Source organism: Cucumis sativus, chromosome 2, assembly GCF_000004075.3.
Source record: "Cucumis sativus cultivar 9930 chromosome 2, Cucumber_9930_V3, whole genome shotgun sequence".
NCBI lineage: Eukaryota > Viridiplantae > Streptophyta > Magnoliopsida > Cucurbitales > Cucurbitaceae > Cucumis > Cucumis sativus.
Genome location: NC_026656.2, coordinates 10622780 through 10638067, shown reverse-complemented (window position 1 = coordinate 10638067; position 15288 = coordinate 10622780). Strand labels below are relative to the sequence as shown.

Here is a 15288-nt window from a genome sequence, read left to right as displayed (position 1 = left end):
TACAATTAATTATTATATTCCTTATTAAGTCTTTTAAAATGGTAAGTCAAAACATTTTTTATTTTGGGATAGTTTTATAAACATATAAATCTCTCTTCTCTCATATTGGTCAAAATGTATTATATTTTATTTTTTTTCACAATTACATATTACAATTTTCTATAGGTTATGTTATGGGTCTCTCCCTCGTCATTCGAATCTTGCCAAAGTAGATGCAAATGTAGAAATTTTCAAAACAACATAAACTTTAATTTTCCTTTAGAGTAATGTTTACTTACAGAATTTTGTGTTAACTTGTTACCCAAAGTATCTTAATTACTAAAGTCCAAAATACTATATAATAGTCAATATAAAGCTGCAGCCAAGTTGCATATTCTTTAAGTACTCAATGAAACTTTGTGTAAATAAACTTCTCTACAAAGCTCCAACAATTAGTATCACTCTTAACATTCATTCTTTGTTTGAAAAAAAAAATAATTATTGGAAATTCTTTGCTTTATCTCTTCATTTTACACCCATGTGAAAGGCTATATATATAAATAAGAAGCAAATCAAAGCAAATATGTATATATATACAATAAAATATCAACATAAAACCAAAAATATTCTCTCTATCTGTGTACTAAGTTTTTATCTTTGGTAGAAATCAAGTGCCATTGCAAACATGTCGATGTTTCGTCCCAAAACCTCGGCCACTGCTTTGGCACTCGCTTTACCGCAGGAAATCAACAAGGAAGAAGAGAAGAATCTAAAGCATTTGTCCGACGACGTTATCACGAATCGGATATTCACCATAAACAGCGATGATGAGACGATGAAAATTGACATTGATAGCTACATTTTGTTCATTGAAAGTGTCATCAAATCTTCAGATAAGATTGCTGTTGCTTCTCATTGGGTTAGATTTCACCTCCTCTCCCCTTCCTAATTGATCTTATGTTTCGTAGTGGATTAAAATATCATTTTGGTATATATGTATTTTCAATAAATTTTAAAATCAACCCTTTCCAATTCATTTTAAAGAAAAAACAAAAAAAAAAAAGGAAATGGTTTTCCATTAGCAATTCCTCTGTAAGTATCCAAATATATTCAATGAAACAAAACTTAGAGATGGACTGAAATGAAACAAAACTTAAAATACAAAAATGATATTTTAATCGTGATTATTTGATTCACATTATATTAATTAAGTTTATACGATCAATATTTCAGGCAAAAGGAAGCAAAGGGAATTTTGTATTGGCAGATGAGTCATTGAAATATCCCACCCAAATTGATCCTCCAATTTGCACCCTTCATCAGATCTCAACAGAGGTATTTAATTATTAGCCAAAAAGAAATCCTTGCATATATTTTTTCCAATTTGTATTAGTATTGGATGAATTGAAACTAATTATATTATGTTATGTAAAATGTACAACTTTCATCAGATGACATGTAAGGATCCAGGCGTAGAAACAGCAGACCAAACAACTCTCAACATTCTACGAAAATTGACGAGATATTCTTGGGATGCCAAGGCAGTGTTGATATTTACAGCGTTTGCGACAAACTATGGAGTTTTGTGGCACCTCGACAATTACTCACACTCGGATACGCTGGCAAAATCATTGGCGACTATAAAGCGAGTGTCATTGTTGAGAAAGGAGTTGGATAGTGTGAAATATGGGCAGGTTTTTTTCAACCAAAATAGTATGATCTATAATTGCATGAAGGCAATTAAATACATAAATGAATTCAGGACGTTATCAAAATATGACACAAAAGATGTGCCTGAGTTATCGGCAGCACTTCGTCAGATCCCTTTGGTTTCTTATTGGATTATTCACACTCTTGTGGCTTCTAGCATTGAACTTCATTGCTATCTTTCTGGTGTCCAGTAAGTTTTTTTTTCTTTTTTTCCCTCTCTCTTCACATGTTCTAGAAAGGTAATTATGTTTTAATCTAAACTAATGGCTACTGATGTAATTTCAGAGGTCAAGCACATAAATATTTGAATGAGTTGTTTGAAAAAAGTGAATCAATTCTTTTGACACTTGAGAATCATCTGCAACTCATCAGGGAACAAATAGGTCAATTTGATTTTTTATTTTGTAGTCATTTACTTAATAAGAAATTAAAGGAAGAGATGATAAAAATGGCTTGTGTATTTGAATTTATGCAGAAGAGGTAGAACTTTATAGATGGTTGGTGGATCAAACTGATCATTTTCCAACTGATATCACATTGTTTCTTTCCAAGTTAATTGATGGCAAACACAAAGCCAGGCCTCTCATTAACTGCTCTACTCAATTGGAGGTCTCTCTTCTTCATACACTTTTAATTCCATTTATACATTCTAAAGTAAAGCTTTTGATTATCTTTTTTCTAACCATATAATGGTTTGTTTGGATTAGCTTTTTTATTGAAAAAAAATAATTAACCAAAACAATTTTTCTCCAAGCAACTCTTCTAAAAAACGGTAATTGTACTTTTTAAATGGTAAAACTAACATATTTTTAAACACATCAAAACAAAATGTATTTGCTAGATTTGTGTGTAACAGTTTATTGACTAATTTTGGAGCATAAAATGTTGATATATAGATACACATGGTAAGAATGAAAAATATATTTATAATTGGTAGGAATCAGAACTTTTGAATAATACAACAAAACATCTTTATTGAAAATATTCATTCAAGTATTCTAAGAATATGCAATGAAAAAAGAAAATATATTTTCAATTAATATAACATATAAGATAATCTGTTCTATAAAGTACATTTTTAAAATGTAAGAGGTAAGAGTATTTATAAATTAGAAGGTATTCCAAATGGACTCTAATTAGTTAGATTTTTTTGGCATTGAATGTAGGAATACATCGAAGACTTTTTGAAGGAAAAGAAGTTGATATTAATAGTTTCAAAGCGTTTGGATATTTCAACGGAAGATCTAGAGATTCTTTATTCGATTTACAATGAAGTGAAGAAGGAAAATAAGTTCGAGATGGTTTGGATTCCGGTGATACCGGATCCTCCAATGGATGGTGATGAGGAAGCGTATGAATATTTGATATCTGTAATGAAATGGTATGTAGTGCCATTTAATACAAAAATTGCAGGTATGAGATTTTTGGAGGAAAGATGGGAGCTTAGAGAAGATATATTGATGGTTGTTCTAAACACACAATCCAAGGTTGAATTTTCAAATGCTATTCACTTGACAAGAATATGGGAAAAAGAAGCTCTTCCTTTTACTTATGATAGAGCAAAAGCTTTGTTGAAGAAGAACTGGATTGAATCAACTGTTGTCAAGTTTACTGATCAACCTAGATTGAGGAGTCTGGTTGTGGTAATGTTCTCATTTCTCGTTTCTTGATTATTTTTTTTACTTAGAAATAAATGATAAATATTTAAAATTTATGACATAATATAATATTCCAAAGAATTTAGTTTCCATGCAAAAAAAAAAAAAAAAACTATTTACGTACCAAAGCACATTTGTCTTCTATTAATTACCTGGAAAAAGGAGTATCATGGGGAATTATGTTACTATTAAAAAAAACAATCTTGTTTTTCTTCAAATAAACTTAAGAGTTGTGTGAAATCCATCTGCTTCAAATTTTTGATAACCATCATTTCCAAACAGATTAACCAGGAAAGGAACGTCATATTCTATGGAGGGCACAATCCCAGATGGATTAAAAAATTTGAAGAATCAGCAGAAACCATGAAAAGAGATCCTACAACCAGAGAAGAAGGAATTACATTTGAATTGGCACCCGTGGGAATGAACAAAGGAGAACAAGATCCAGTCATCACGTTTCGTTTCTGGATGGCGCAACGGAGTTATTTCATTCTCAAACATCAATTACAGGGATCGACTGCAACTGAAGATATTTCACGATTGATATCTTACGAAACTGAAGATGGATGGGCAATCATAACCAAAGGTCCCACAGTTGTCTTCGTTGCTGGTGGTGATTTGATATTAAAAGCAATGGACCAGTTTAATTTATGGAAGAAAAATATGCGTCGATTAGGCTTCTCTGGTTCTTTCAAAGAGCACTTCGACGAGCTCACTGCCACGAGTCTTCACTGCACGAATGTAAATCTCATCGGATATAGTGGGTGGATTCCTCTTTTCATCACCTGTCCTATGTGTCGTCGCTACATGGGAAGTGGTATCAGATTCACATGCTGCCATGGCGGCCCTGATGTGCTTTTTTAGATCACCATCTTATTCTGCCATGGCAGCCCGGCCATGATGTTCTTTAGATCATCGTATTCTTCTTCTTCTATTATTGCTAAATAATACCATTTGGCTGTAGAGTCCCTAAAGCCATGTGGCTATACTATAATGATGTTCTCTTATTCATACTTATAATTGGTTTCGTCATTTATATGATGAGCCTGAGTATAATAAATATACAAGAGTTGAATGTTTGGAAATTAAATATCCAAGATATTATATATCTGTATGCATGATACATAAGATTTAATGAAAATCAAGTCTTAAAGCCTAACAAAGATGAAGAAAATAACAGGATAGCATAATTGCATTACAGGCCTACTGTTCATCGTCAAAGAAACTTCCTACAAGCATTTAGCTTCAATTGATAATGTCACCTACACATTGTTCCATCCTGAAGAAAACTTGATTTGGGTTTATATATACAGAGTACATACTTGCAGTGCCAAAAAAATCACTAAGAAACAGGCCCTAGATAATCACCTTCCAAACTTACAAGTGCTTGAAACTCTCTTTCGGCCTCAAGCCACTTTGTTCCAATCACAATAAAACGAACTACCACATCTTTCTCAATCTTTGAGAGCTTGTCGTTCAGGAAAACGGGATTCTCGCCCGGCACATAGCGGTAGTCTGGCATTTTTAGGTAAGAGAGATAAATGTTCTCGACGGGGCCACATCTCAAGAAAACACCATGCTTGAGAACCTTGTGAACAACCCCTTCCAAGATCTCTCCCCTATAAAGTTTGAAGGTGATACCACTAAAAATAACTGGAAACAAGACATCACCTGTTTGACGAACTTTCCCTTCTCCTATATTTTCTAGAGTTGTAACTGCAAGGAAATAGCCGAGATCCTTGGTGGCCTTTTTGGTGGCAAATTCATCTAGTAGACGGATTATAATTGACCTCTGGAGCATCAAGCCCTTTGCATCTAAGTTTTCAGCAGGAATTATGACATTCCATGGTAACTGCACTTTGAGAAACATTTTCCTACTTCCTTCAACGTTCAACCTATCAGAGATCTTGAAGAACAAGACTTACAATTAGTATTTTTATTTCAAATATCCAAAAGACAGTTTCGGTCATTCCTAGTTATCAGCATTTTATCTAAAATCAGATTATACGGAACTAAATTTATCATAATTCCCAATATCAGAGACAGAATTACAATGTTTTACTTTTCAAACTTCGAATAAGAATTATTACGAAAAGAGCCTCTTCTAGTAGGGTTGCCCACCATTACCAGCTATGCATACCTAACACTTCAAAAAATAGATCTCTATCCCATATGAGGGTTCATCCCAAAATTAAATGGAAGTAGGAAGTCCCTCATATATCTCATAAAGATTGTAAGCTCCCCTCATCGTTTCAATATGGATACTAAACTTAGAGAAATGAAGTAGAGAAATGAAGTAGAGAAATGAAGTAGAGAAATAGACATTTTATTATTTACTTCCAAATCCAAGAACAAATAGCACCAAAAGGCCAATGTCAACGACTGCCAGTGACTGTGACACTCCTCTCCCAAGACTCAACGTGCCTTTGCGTTAGAAACAAATTTCCATATGATTTAGTCATGTTTAAAGATTTAATAGACTTGACAAGTAATGTATCAGATTCACTCTCTTCATCGTCTTCAACATAAATCTATGGCCAGCCTAGAACAGAAAACTCACATTCTACTCCGATTATCACTATTCTTGTATTTTTTTCTGCCACCATATTTAAGAAAGCGTGGTTCTAAGGTAAAAGGGGAATCAAGCAGGGGATAACAGCAGGAGAACCCCCAACATCTCCAAACCCACATTAAAAGTGACAGCCAAAGAAAACTGACAAACAACAATAGATAGAATCCTTCAGTATATCTGAAAATCTCAACCTCCAATACGTTCCTTGCACCTCAAAAAGAAAATCCCCTTCACAGCAATCAAAGTTCTCAAAAAATTCTGTCCCCAATCAAGAAGCGTGGGAATGATTTTGAAATAGTTAAAATCAATTTTGTTACGTTTCAAAACCACTTCCAAGCAAACATGCTTCTAATCATTCAAAATCAATTTAATCACTTCTAAACACAGCATTCAAGCAATCAAAACTAATTTTGAAGGGTTGAAAAAATGTTTGGGAGTGATTTGGAAACAAACAAAAGTGAATTTTAACCATTTCAAAGCATGCCCTGGATAATCAAGAACTTTATAAACAATGGTCGAACAAAACCACTTCCATTTCCCATTATACCATTATCGTTCACCAATGCGTGATCAGTAACGACGTTATTCAGTAAATTCGAGTAACAAAATAATCGTACCAAGAAGTATGAAAGTCTAATCATATAAAATTGGAGAATAATAAAGTAGGAAACCCTCTTCACGTCAAAGAAAGACTAAGAAACGATCTTTGAAAATTTAGACAATGGCACTAATTTGGGCGCTGAAGTATTGGTTTTTTAGTGTGTAAGAGCGAACGAGAGAGAAGACAAGAAAATGTTATGGTTCAATAAATACGAGCATACAAATAATGATATTGTGAACCATCGAACACGAATCAAATACAAACAAAAGAATGATTAAAAAGCTAGGGTTGTAGAGCAGACCTGAGGATGAAGAAGAAAATGAAGCAGCAGCTTTCCCTTTCCAGTCACCGAGTTTCACGGCCTCCCCGCTATGTCGCAACCTTCCTTAACAACGTAACGGGCCTCATCTCAATTGGGCCTTTGATTATTTTTACGTTAACAAAGCCCATTTGGCCTAATTTGTTTTTGGACTTCATTGGTTTTGAATTGGTAGGCCTTCGTACAGAATGAGAATAATAATGAGATTTCTTTTGTTTGTTAATTTCTTAAACAATTTGGAATTATAGTACATTTTTTACTTTTTTTTTTAATATTTCAAAATTGCCCTCTTTTTAAAGGAAATTGTAGTGATTTTCTCCCTTCCCCATTTTCACTATAATTTCTACATGATTTTCTCTCGTTCGATTTCTCCACGATTTTCTCCCTTCTCCATATTCTCCACGATTTTCTCTCTCCTCTATCTTCTCCTCATTTTCTCCTATATTAATATTCACTTCTACATTCTCGGTGATTTTATCCCTTCTCCATGATTTGTTTCTCAATTTTTCATCCAATTTAGGTTCATCATCTTAGTGATTTTTTCCTAAACTTTTCATTTTACTTCATCCAATTTGTACAATTTCATTTAACTTCATCACTATAGGTTAATTTTGCTCAATTCAATGGGATGATTTTACTAATATTTTATATTTAAAAAGTGCGTTTATTTTACTTATATTAGACTTCATCTATTTGAGGCTTTCTAAAATTTTATTATGAATTTTTCTATCAATTTTATGTTTTTAGGTTAAAAGAAGTTGAGTTTTTTTCTCTATAAATATTGATAAATACAAATTATCACTGATAGACTATTAATTAGACTAGTTAATATGAGCATAGTGATAATAGTCTATCAATCATAAACTCGTATCCTAGTCCATCACTAATATTAATCAATCAATGATAGACTTTATCTTCTATTAATGCTATGAGTGTAACACTAGAATAATTACTGAATATATATATATATATATAAATATGATTTCTCAATTTATGAGTGTAACACTACTTCTAGTTTGCAAGCGTTGAGCGGAAGGACCACGAAAACAAAACAAAAAATATTGATTGATGAGAAGAAAAGTCACTCTAAATGTAGTCATTGTTGTTGTGTTGTTCACAGTCGTAGAAAGTGCACACTTCCACTATTTTTACAATGATGTGACATTATGTTGTTGATAATAATCATTCTACTTGAAAAATAGAGAGTGTTTTTTGTTAGCCATAAATACTTTCTATTTGTTTGACTCTAACCTTTCGATAATAAGCTACATTTCTTATCAATACACTTTTAAGACCATACAGGTTACTTTATTGTAAAGTAGTTATATAAATAATTTCATAATGGAGTCTAATTTATAGCAGATAGTTTCTATCGGTTATAGACTTTAGTATGAAGTTTATTGTTGATGGCTTCTAGCAATGATAGACTTCAACATGTATATTAACAAAAAAAATTATTAGTAAAATGCACCCATTAATACTAATTTGCAACATGTATAATAGTAATTTGCAATTATTCAACATGTATAATACTAATTTCTGAATGGGAACACAAAGGCAGATAACTTGCAATAATGATTTAACCTGTGATCCAACATTTTTCTATATTAATATGGTAAAATCAATTAAATATGAAGAGGTGATGTCACTCTAAAGTCTTTCACTATATTATTGTCTATTAATAATAGACTTCAACATCTATTAAATAATCTTGACTATTTAAGAATATAAAGGGACATAATTTACAATATTCAACTTGTAATCCAACACTTTTCTATATCAATAGAACAAAATCAAATAAAATGTGAAGTCTATCATTGATTTTTTCCATCATGAAATATCCACAAAACTAATATAGTACAATATTCATTTACTCAATGAGAGAGTTGCAAATTAAAACCAGGGACAACAAATCAATTGGCCTCTTGCAATTTTCTAGTCTTTTGCATTCTCCAACATTTTCTTTGATCGGTTAAGTTGTCTCTTCGACTTAGCATTTTTAAAATCCTTCACCATTTCCATAGTTTTCATTTTTTTTTTTCTTGAACAACCTGAAATGATAATACTGAATTCGAGTTTATAAATATATATTATAATGCAAGCAATCTAAAGATCTTCCAAATCTATTAGTGATAGAAATCAATATTACTTAAACACCTTTAAGCAACATAATATATATATATATATATATATACACGTACGTTAAACTAAAGTATCTATTAACATCCATAAATATATTCCAAGTCTATTAATGATAGAATATATCATTGATAGTTTAAGAAACATCACATAGATAAATGTATATAAACTAAAACATTTACTTACACACCTAATTAGGGCAATCAAACTATTAGGAAAAATACCTCTAATTTTTTTAAAATTTCAAAATTACAATTAAACTAAAGAAAACAAAAAGTTAAAAATGTTTTTCACTATTGTGGGAACAAAAACCATTAATACCATCTTATTTAATTTCTCTAATTTTCATCTTTCCTCTCCCTCTTCAATACCTTATTTCTTCCATTTTTTTTGTTTGTTAATTATTTAACACCTGTTTACCTAAACTAAATAAATATTGAATTTTTGTTAATTATTTCACACTTATTTATCTAAATTAAATAAATAAAAATAAACACTTTAATTAAGGTACATAATTAAAACGTCAATTTATGATTGTGAGTATGACTAGTAAGGACACGTGCAGAACGAAGCGTGACAACTTCTATATAATTTATTCAAGAATTGGTTTTTTTGCAAACTAAAAAAAGTTTCAAACAAATTTATTCCAATATTAGTGACCAGAACACTTTTTTAACTTTTTGTTTTTTAATTTATAAAATTATTTTTACCACAAGGAATTAACCGTTTCTATTCAAATACTAACCCTTAATGTTTTCTTTTTTTAATGTTTGTTAAGTTAAGTTTATTTTCTTTTACCTCTAAAGGTTGAAGAGTGTTTTTTCCAAACAAACTTTAACAACTTTCACTCAAAACTAAACTAAAGATTATTTGTTTTTTTTAATGAAGATTAAGAAAATTGTTGAAAGGTTTTTATAATTAGCGAATAAAAAGTATTAAATGAAAGCATAGGGTAAGAATGAAGTTTTTTTTTTTCTTTGATCAATATCTCATATTTTTTATGGTATGTAGTGGATATAGTTATGTGGTGTACTAAGCTTAGAAAAATTGAAGCCATTTAGGAGTGGGATCCCAGAGTCATAGTGTGATCAGTGAAGATTAATATCATTTGACTATTCCCCTTCTCTTCAAGTCTTCCAAAACGAGCCACACGAAAAATTTGACCAAACATAATGTTTAGTCCACCGAATAAAACTAACCAATATTCCAAAATTAAATAAATAACCATATTAATCTCACTGACCACGTGTTTAATTACCTCATTTATTATTATGATTATTAACCAAAACATATATATATACACAGATTCATTCCAATCCCACAGTTATTCTCAATTTAATTTCCCTCTCTACTCTTTTCTTCTCCTTTCCTCTCTTCCACACCAAACCTTCCAAAATCTCAACAACTTGATCACCCCACCCCACCTGATGGATGATACTTTTCCTGTTGAATTCTGGCATAACGATCACTTTTGGCTCGACGCTCCCATTTCCGTTCCCGTCTCTGCCCCTACTTCTCCTCCTCCTGCGAAACAGATAAGTGCTTTCCTACCATATGATCTCTCTCCACCACCTACCGGATTATTGGGACAAGACAATAATATTGCCACAACTACTGCTGCCACCGTCATCGCCTCCGCCTCCGCCTCCGCCTCCACAAGCTATGATTCTAGAAATGTGAACAAGAGGATGATTGAGTACTGGAGGAAGCATTGGCATGAGAAGAAAGAATTACCTGTTTCCGCAGGGGATTTAGAGAGAGAGAAATGTCATCGACACATGTTGAATGAGAGAATGAGGAGGGAGAAACAGAAACAATGTTATTTGGCACTCCACTCTATGCTCCCCAGAAATACTAAGGTATAATATATTGATAAAACCATGCATGTGCGTGTAGAACATTCAAAATTATATGTCATAAAATTATGATTTTAACTTATTATATTTTTTCATAGAACGATAAGAATTCGATCGTTCAAAGCGCGGCGAGAACAATACAAGAGATGAAAGGCTTAGAGAAGACATTGAAGAGGAGAAACTCAGAGTTGGAAATGGAAATAGCAATAGCAATGAAGAAAAAAGAAAAGAAAGAAGGAATAATAAATGTAGCATTGGCCAATACTTCTTGTGGGATAAACTCAATGTTAACTGTTCTCAATGTGCTGAAAACTGTTGGAGTAAATTCCAATGCCATTCATGCCACTTTCTTCAACTCTCAATTCTCAGCGCAATTAGCCATTGATACCCATGTAAGAATGAATACTTACCCTCCTTCTCAAATTCACCATCCCTTAAATTAACTTAACGAAACAAAAATTATCGTAGTTTGAACAACGAAACGTCTACTGCATATCATTTCCTAATAACTATCCGATACCGACCCGACATCATTAAAGGATACGGGTCGAATAATATACATTTTTTATATAATTTTTAATGTTGGTCTGGTTGAGATTTGTAGATGAGAGTTGCCGAAGTAGAAAGAGCATTACAGCTGACGCTAAACGAAGCAGAGAGGAAATTTCAAAGGCAACACAGCGAAGGATCCAAAGAAATTAAAGAAAGTTATTTTTAACTTTAAAATAATAATAACGGGGCCCAGAGGTGGGTCCAGAAATTTGAAATCTATATAGCCACGTGGGCACGTGGGAAATTAGGTTTTATTTTATTATTTTTATTTTCTTTTGCTATTAGTGTTGTTTGTGTATTTGACTTCTACTTCTAATCATGTGGAATTAAGAATGGTGTCTTATAAAAAATTAATATATGTGGTTTTAATTTGAATAGACTCCATTTAATTAACACGTTAAGTTCTTGTTTAAAGAAAAATTAACACGTTTCTTTGGAAGTTAATCAACTTACGAAAATTATTATTGATGACATCACGCTTATAATATAGTTTTAAAATATATAAAGACTCGTTTTCGGAAACAATGTATAAATAATTATATAAAGTAAACTAAATTTGAGGAAAATTAATTTTCCTATTTAACAAGGTCCCAAATGTCAATATTGGGATTTCAAAATTATATGAAAAGTCGATAAATTTTTTAAGAAACTTTATGAAAAATATTAGAAAAACTTTGTTTGTGTTTCAACTAGACTATAATTGATTGTTTTTAATATCACCATTCCTGTAAAATAAGAAAAAAAAAATAGTTGTGTACTGTAATGTAGGTTAAATTTATATTTTTTATATTTTCTGCTAGTTATTATTTCTATTATTCTGTTGGTTGTTTTTCCAGTTTTGGGTTTGTTATTTCTGTCTTATGGTTTCTAATACCTGCAGGCTTTTATTGTCTCTATATACAAATAACAGCCTCGTGCTCTAATTGTACGACCTTTCATTATTTTTCTCCGCATTTTGTATGTGTAAATATCAATGCATGAATAGAAATTTAAAAACGAAATGAAAAAATAATTACAATTATTATTGTAGATTGGCAATTAATTACAAAGCTAAGGGTTTAAAGTTGCAAAAATAAACATATATGTGAATTCTCACAAGTTTTGTTACTTGGAAATGAAAGTTTCGGATGCTGAGAAATAAACTCATGTCAATTTCATTTTTTTGGGTAAAATTAATGATGTGAAGAATCGATGAAGAATTAAGTTTTAATAAAATTAAAAATAAATATAGTCTCTTTTGTGTTTCTTTTAAGGAATTTAAATTGCTCAAATTCAATCCAATTATAAGCGAACCGCAGAGTGTATTTTAGAAAGTGTTTGAAAATCACTGTAGCTATATAACCTCTGATCTTTCTCGAAAAAATATCTTCTTGATCTCTCACTACATTTTGAATTAACTTACTACTTAGTGTTTTAAGATCTAACATTTATGTCCCTAAAATTTCAACAACCCTCAATTTAGTTTTTCAAATAATAAAACCATTAGAAGGATAATTAGTCCATTATTAAATTGCTTATCAGTTTTATGCTTGTTATAATATATATAATATATATAATATATATATGTGGGTGTTCAAGCCATACTAAGAAACAACCTACACTTCATTTTTATTTCTATATGTAGGTGTCAAAAAAACCTCATACAAAATTAACTCACATACATATGTGTCAAGAATACTCGCTTCTAGTTCTCTAGTTTTTCAATTTTAAAAAACATTGTTAAAAATGCTAAAACAAAATTGTTGTAGAAAAACCAACTTCCAAACGTAGTTATCATTTTGATAGAACATAGAATCCATCCTGACTTTAAAAAGTAAATATAGAAAAATGATAATGCATAACATTTTTGTAAACTGAAAACAAAATTACGAAGCAGCCAAAGTCTACATTTAGTTGAAACAAGTAGAATAAATTTTTTAACAGTAACAGCTTCGAAAAACTAAATACCTCCAGCCTCCATAATACTAATCAGATATCAAACATATAGAAAATTGGGGTGCAAAAACTAAGAACAAAATCTGATCAACATCCAAGTTTCTTGTAGAAATATAACAAAACTAAGCAAGCAAGACCTTGAAGACTCTGATTTTCACTTGAGAGGAATGAACCTTGAAGAGTGGGTAGCACCAATACCTGGCCTACCGTGCTTGACTGGCTTGTATGAAATGGAGAACTCTGCTAGGTAATGGCCAATCATCTCTGGCTTGATTTCAACTTGGTTGAAGGTTTTCCCGTTGTAAACACCAATAATGCTTCCTATCATCTCTGGGACGATGATCATATTCCTAAGGTGAGTTCGGACGGGCTCTGGCTTCTCACCTGGAGGTGCTTCCCTTTTCTATACATTAGAGAAGAGTAAATCAGGTGAGAAAGAAAAGAATAACCGAACAGTTCGGTTCTTAAATAGAAAGAAGAGAGATCCAGAATGGAATTCAAGTTCACAATCACTTCATCAGTGTAGAGAACATATAAAATAGAAGACGCAGATGGGAAAAGTAAATAACAGCAGGAGCACAGTGATGAATTTCAGAGATCGGCAGTACATTCACTTCCCAAAGGCATATGAAATTCCAAATCTACCACTGAGAGATGATCTTGGAATCTCGTGATGTGATTTGACAAATCTAATAGCAAAATAAAGGCAAGTGCAAAAAAAAAAAAAAAAACACTAGCATACTAACAAGATTCAACGACTCAAGGTACATTAATGAACACATCCACCATTAGGTAGGTTCCCATGTCAGATTATGAGAAATCAAATAGCAAAAACGGGGGATACCATAGCTGGGTGAAACAAATTAGCTTTCAAGTTAGACCCAAGTTATCAGGACGCCAGCATAGCTGTTCTCAGAGAAATAGAGATAGTCCATTCATTTGTTTTGAAACTGATAACAAACCGTTGATTACATTCTTAACCTAAACTAATCCAATGGTATATAATTTCCTGTAATAACTTAGACGCATTTGACCCACGAGAACAAGAGCACAATTATCCATTAGAAGATATAGTGCAAAAGCTCACTGACAATGGAAATTTCACAAACTTTAGTTTATTGATATTCACTAAAAGACTAGCAAAATGCAATGAGGCTTAGCAACTAATAGGACTGAGTTTACGGTCGAAACTTATTCTTGGAAATCTCATATAATAGAACTATATACCGAATATATCGTGCCCTAAATAAATAAATTTTCTTTGCACCTAGCTACTCATCAAGAACATTGAAGAAACGCTTAATCTAAACCATGCCAAGATTAAGAAAACATCGTCGTCAATGCAAATAAAAAACCAATACTAAGTTGAACATTCCAACATTGAATTGGCAGAAAAGGATTTAAAAGATACTTACCGCTTTGCGGAGCTTCTTGATAAGGGCCATTGGCTTCCTTGTCAAACCCCTACGAAACCTGTACCAAAATCATAGAAAACAAAGTAAACTACAAAGGATAAGGACGATAAGAAACGAATGAATTCTAAATCATTTCAGTACACATTCAAGTGTAGCAACCTTCTGCGGGCACGGGCAGTGAAGAGCTTAACAAGCTCATCGGTGGACATGTCGAGCAAAGCATCCAAATCGACACCACGGAAGCTAAATTTTTTGAACGTCCTTTTCTTTGGCTGTTGTCCAGCAACTGGAACATCGGCTTCCACATCCGCCTGAAACGAAACCGAGGCAGCACCATTAAAGAACCTGGAAAAAGGAACAACAAATGGAAGAGAAGAAATAGTTGAAACATACCATGGTTAACGTCTTCGGATCTCCGGGATGAGAAGGTGTAGACCTAATCGGCGCGAGGATGCTTCAGAATCTGCAAGGATTTTCGCCTTCGTTTTTCGGCGATATTTATATATTGGTTACAATCAGCAACTCCAATGGCGGAAACCCTAGGTGGAACCA

At 32.2% G+C, this 15288-nt stretch overlaps 4 protein-coding genes across 4 annotated transcripts; 2 read left to right on the top strand and 2 right to left on the bottom strand.

The window, feature by feature from the left end:
- Window positions 1–564: 564 nt before the first annotated feature.
- Window positions 565–4432, top strand: LOC101217310 (protein SIEVE ELEMENT OCCLUSION B). The gene is made up of 7 exons (XM_004150360.3): window positions 565–898; window positions 1213–1314; window positions 1431–1879; window positions 1975–2072; window positions 2165–2298; window positions 2856–3332; window positions 3630–4432. The coding sequence occupies exons 1-7, from the start codon at window positions 665–667 to the stop codon at window positions 4209–4211; spliced, it is 2076 nt and encodes a 691-aa protein (XP_004150408.1). The 5' UTR covers window positions 565–664; the 3' UTR covers window positions 4212–4432.
- Window positions 4425–6956, bottom strand: LOC101215872 (DNA-directed RNA polymerase V subunit 7). Its single transcript, XM_004150354.3, has 2 exons — window positions 6822–6956; window positions 4425–5253 (listed from the first exon to the last, which is right to left on the bottom strand). The coding sequence occupies exon 2, from the start codon at window positions 5215–5217 to the stop codon at window positions 4690–4692; it is 528 nt and encodes a 175-aa protein (XP_004150402.1). The 5' UTR covers window positions 5218–5253; window positions 6822–6956; the 3' UTR covers window positions 4425–4689.
- A 3347-nt stretch (window positions 6957–10303) lies between these two features.
- LOC105434595 (transcription factor bHLH92) lies at window positions 10304–11763 on the top strand. Its single transcript, XM_011650863.2, has 3 exons — window positions 10304–10837; window positions 10933–11226; window positions 11439–11763. The coding sequence occupies exons 1-3, from the start codon at window positions 10406–10408 to the stop codon at window positions 11550–11552; spliced, it is 840 nt and encodes a 279-aa protein (XP_011649165.2). The 5' UTR covers window positions 10304–10405; the 3' UTR covers window positions 11553–11763.
- Window positions 11764–13206: 1443 nt separating this feature from the next.
- Window positions 13207–15288, bottom strand: LOC101216114 (40S ribosomal protein S15-4). Its single transcript, XM_004150355.3, has 4 exons — window positions 15130–15288; window positions 14896–15047; window positions 14737–14794; window positions 13207–13724 (listed from the first exon to the last, which is right to left on the bottom strand). Exons 1-4 carry the CDS (start codon window positions 15130–15132, stop codon window positions 13476–13478), a joined length of 462 nt encoding a protein of 153 aa, XP_004150403.1. The 5' UTR covers window positions 15133–15288; the 3' UTR covers window positions 13207–13475.

What these genes read in the sequence shown, in the direction of transcription:
- LOC101216114 (XM_004150355.3), bottom strand. An exon ending in ACTGCCCGTGCCCGCAGAAG is followed by an intron (nt 14,795 to 14,895) that starts GTTGCTACACTT and finishes ATTTTGGTACAG; the next exon opens with GTTTCGTAGGGGTTTGACAA. An exon ending in TCAAGAAGCTCCGCAAAGCG is followed by an intron (nt 13,725 to 14,736) that starts GTAAGTATCTTT and finishes TCTAATGTATAG; the next exon opens with AAAAGGGAAGCACCTCCAGG.
- LOC105434595 (XM_011650863.2), top strand. Translation starts at nt 10,406, where the DNA reads ATGGATGATACTTTTCCTGTTGAATTCTGGCATAACGATCACTTTTGG. An exon ending in TGCTCCCCAGAAATACTAAG is followed by an intron (nt 10,838 to 10,932) that starts GTATAATATATT and finishes ATTTTTTCATAG; the next exon opens with AACGATAAGAATTCGATCGT. An exon ending in AATTAGCCATTGATACCCAT is followed by an intron (nt 11,227 to 11,438) that starts GTAAGAATGAAT and finishes TGAGATTTGTAG; the next exon opens with ATGAGAGTTGCCGAAGTAGA.
- LOC101215872 (XM_004150354.3), bottom strand. Translation starts at nt 5,217, where the DNA reads ATGTTTCTCAAAGTGCAGTTACCATGGAATGTCATAATTCCTGCTGAA.
- LOC101217310 (XM_004150360.3), top strand. Translation starts at nt 665, where the DNA reads ATGTCGATGTTTCGTCCCAAAACCTCGGCCACTGCTTTGGCACTCGCT. An exon ending in TTCATCAGATCTCAACAGAG is followed by an intron (nt 1,315 to 1,430) that starts GTATTTAATTAT and finishes AACTTTCATCAG; the next exon opens with ATGACATGTAAGGATCCAGG. An exon ending in ACTGCTCTACTCAATTGGAG is followed by an intron (nt 2,299 to 2,855) that starts GTCTCTCTTCTT and finishes CATTGAATGTAG; the next exon opens with GAATACATCGAAGACTTTTT.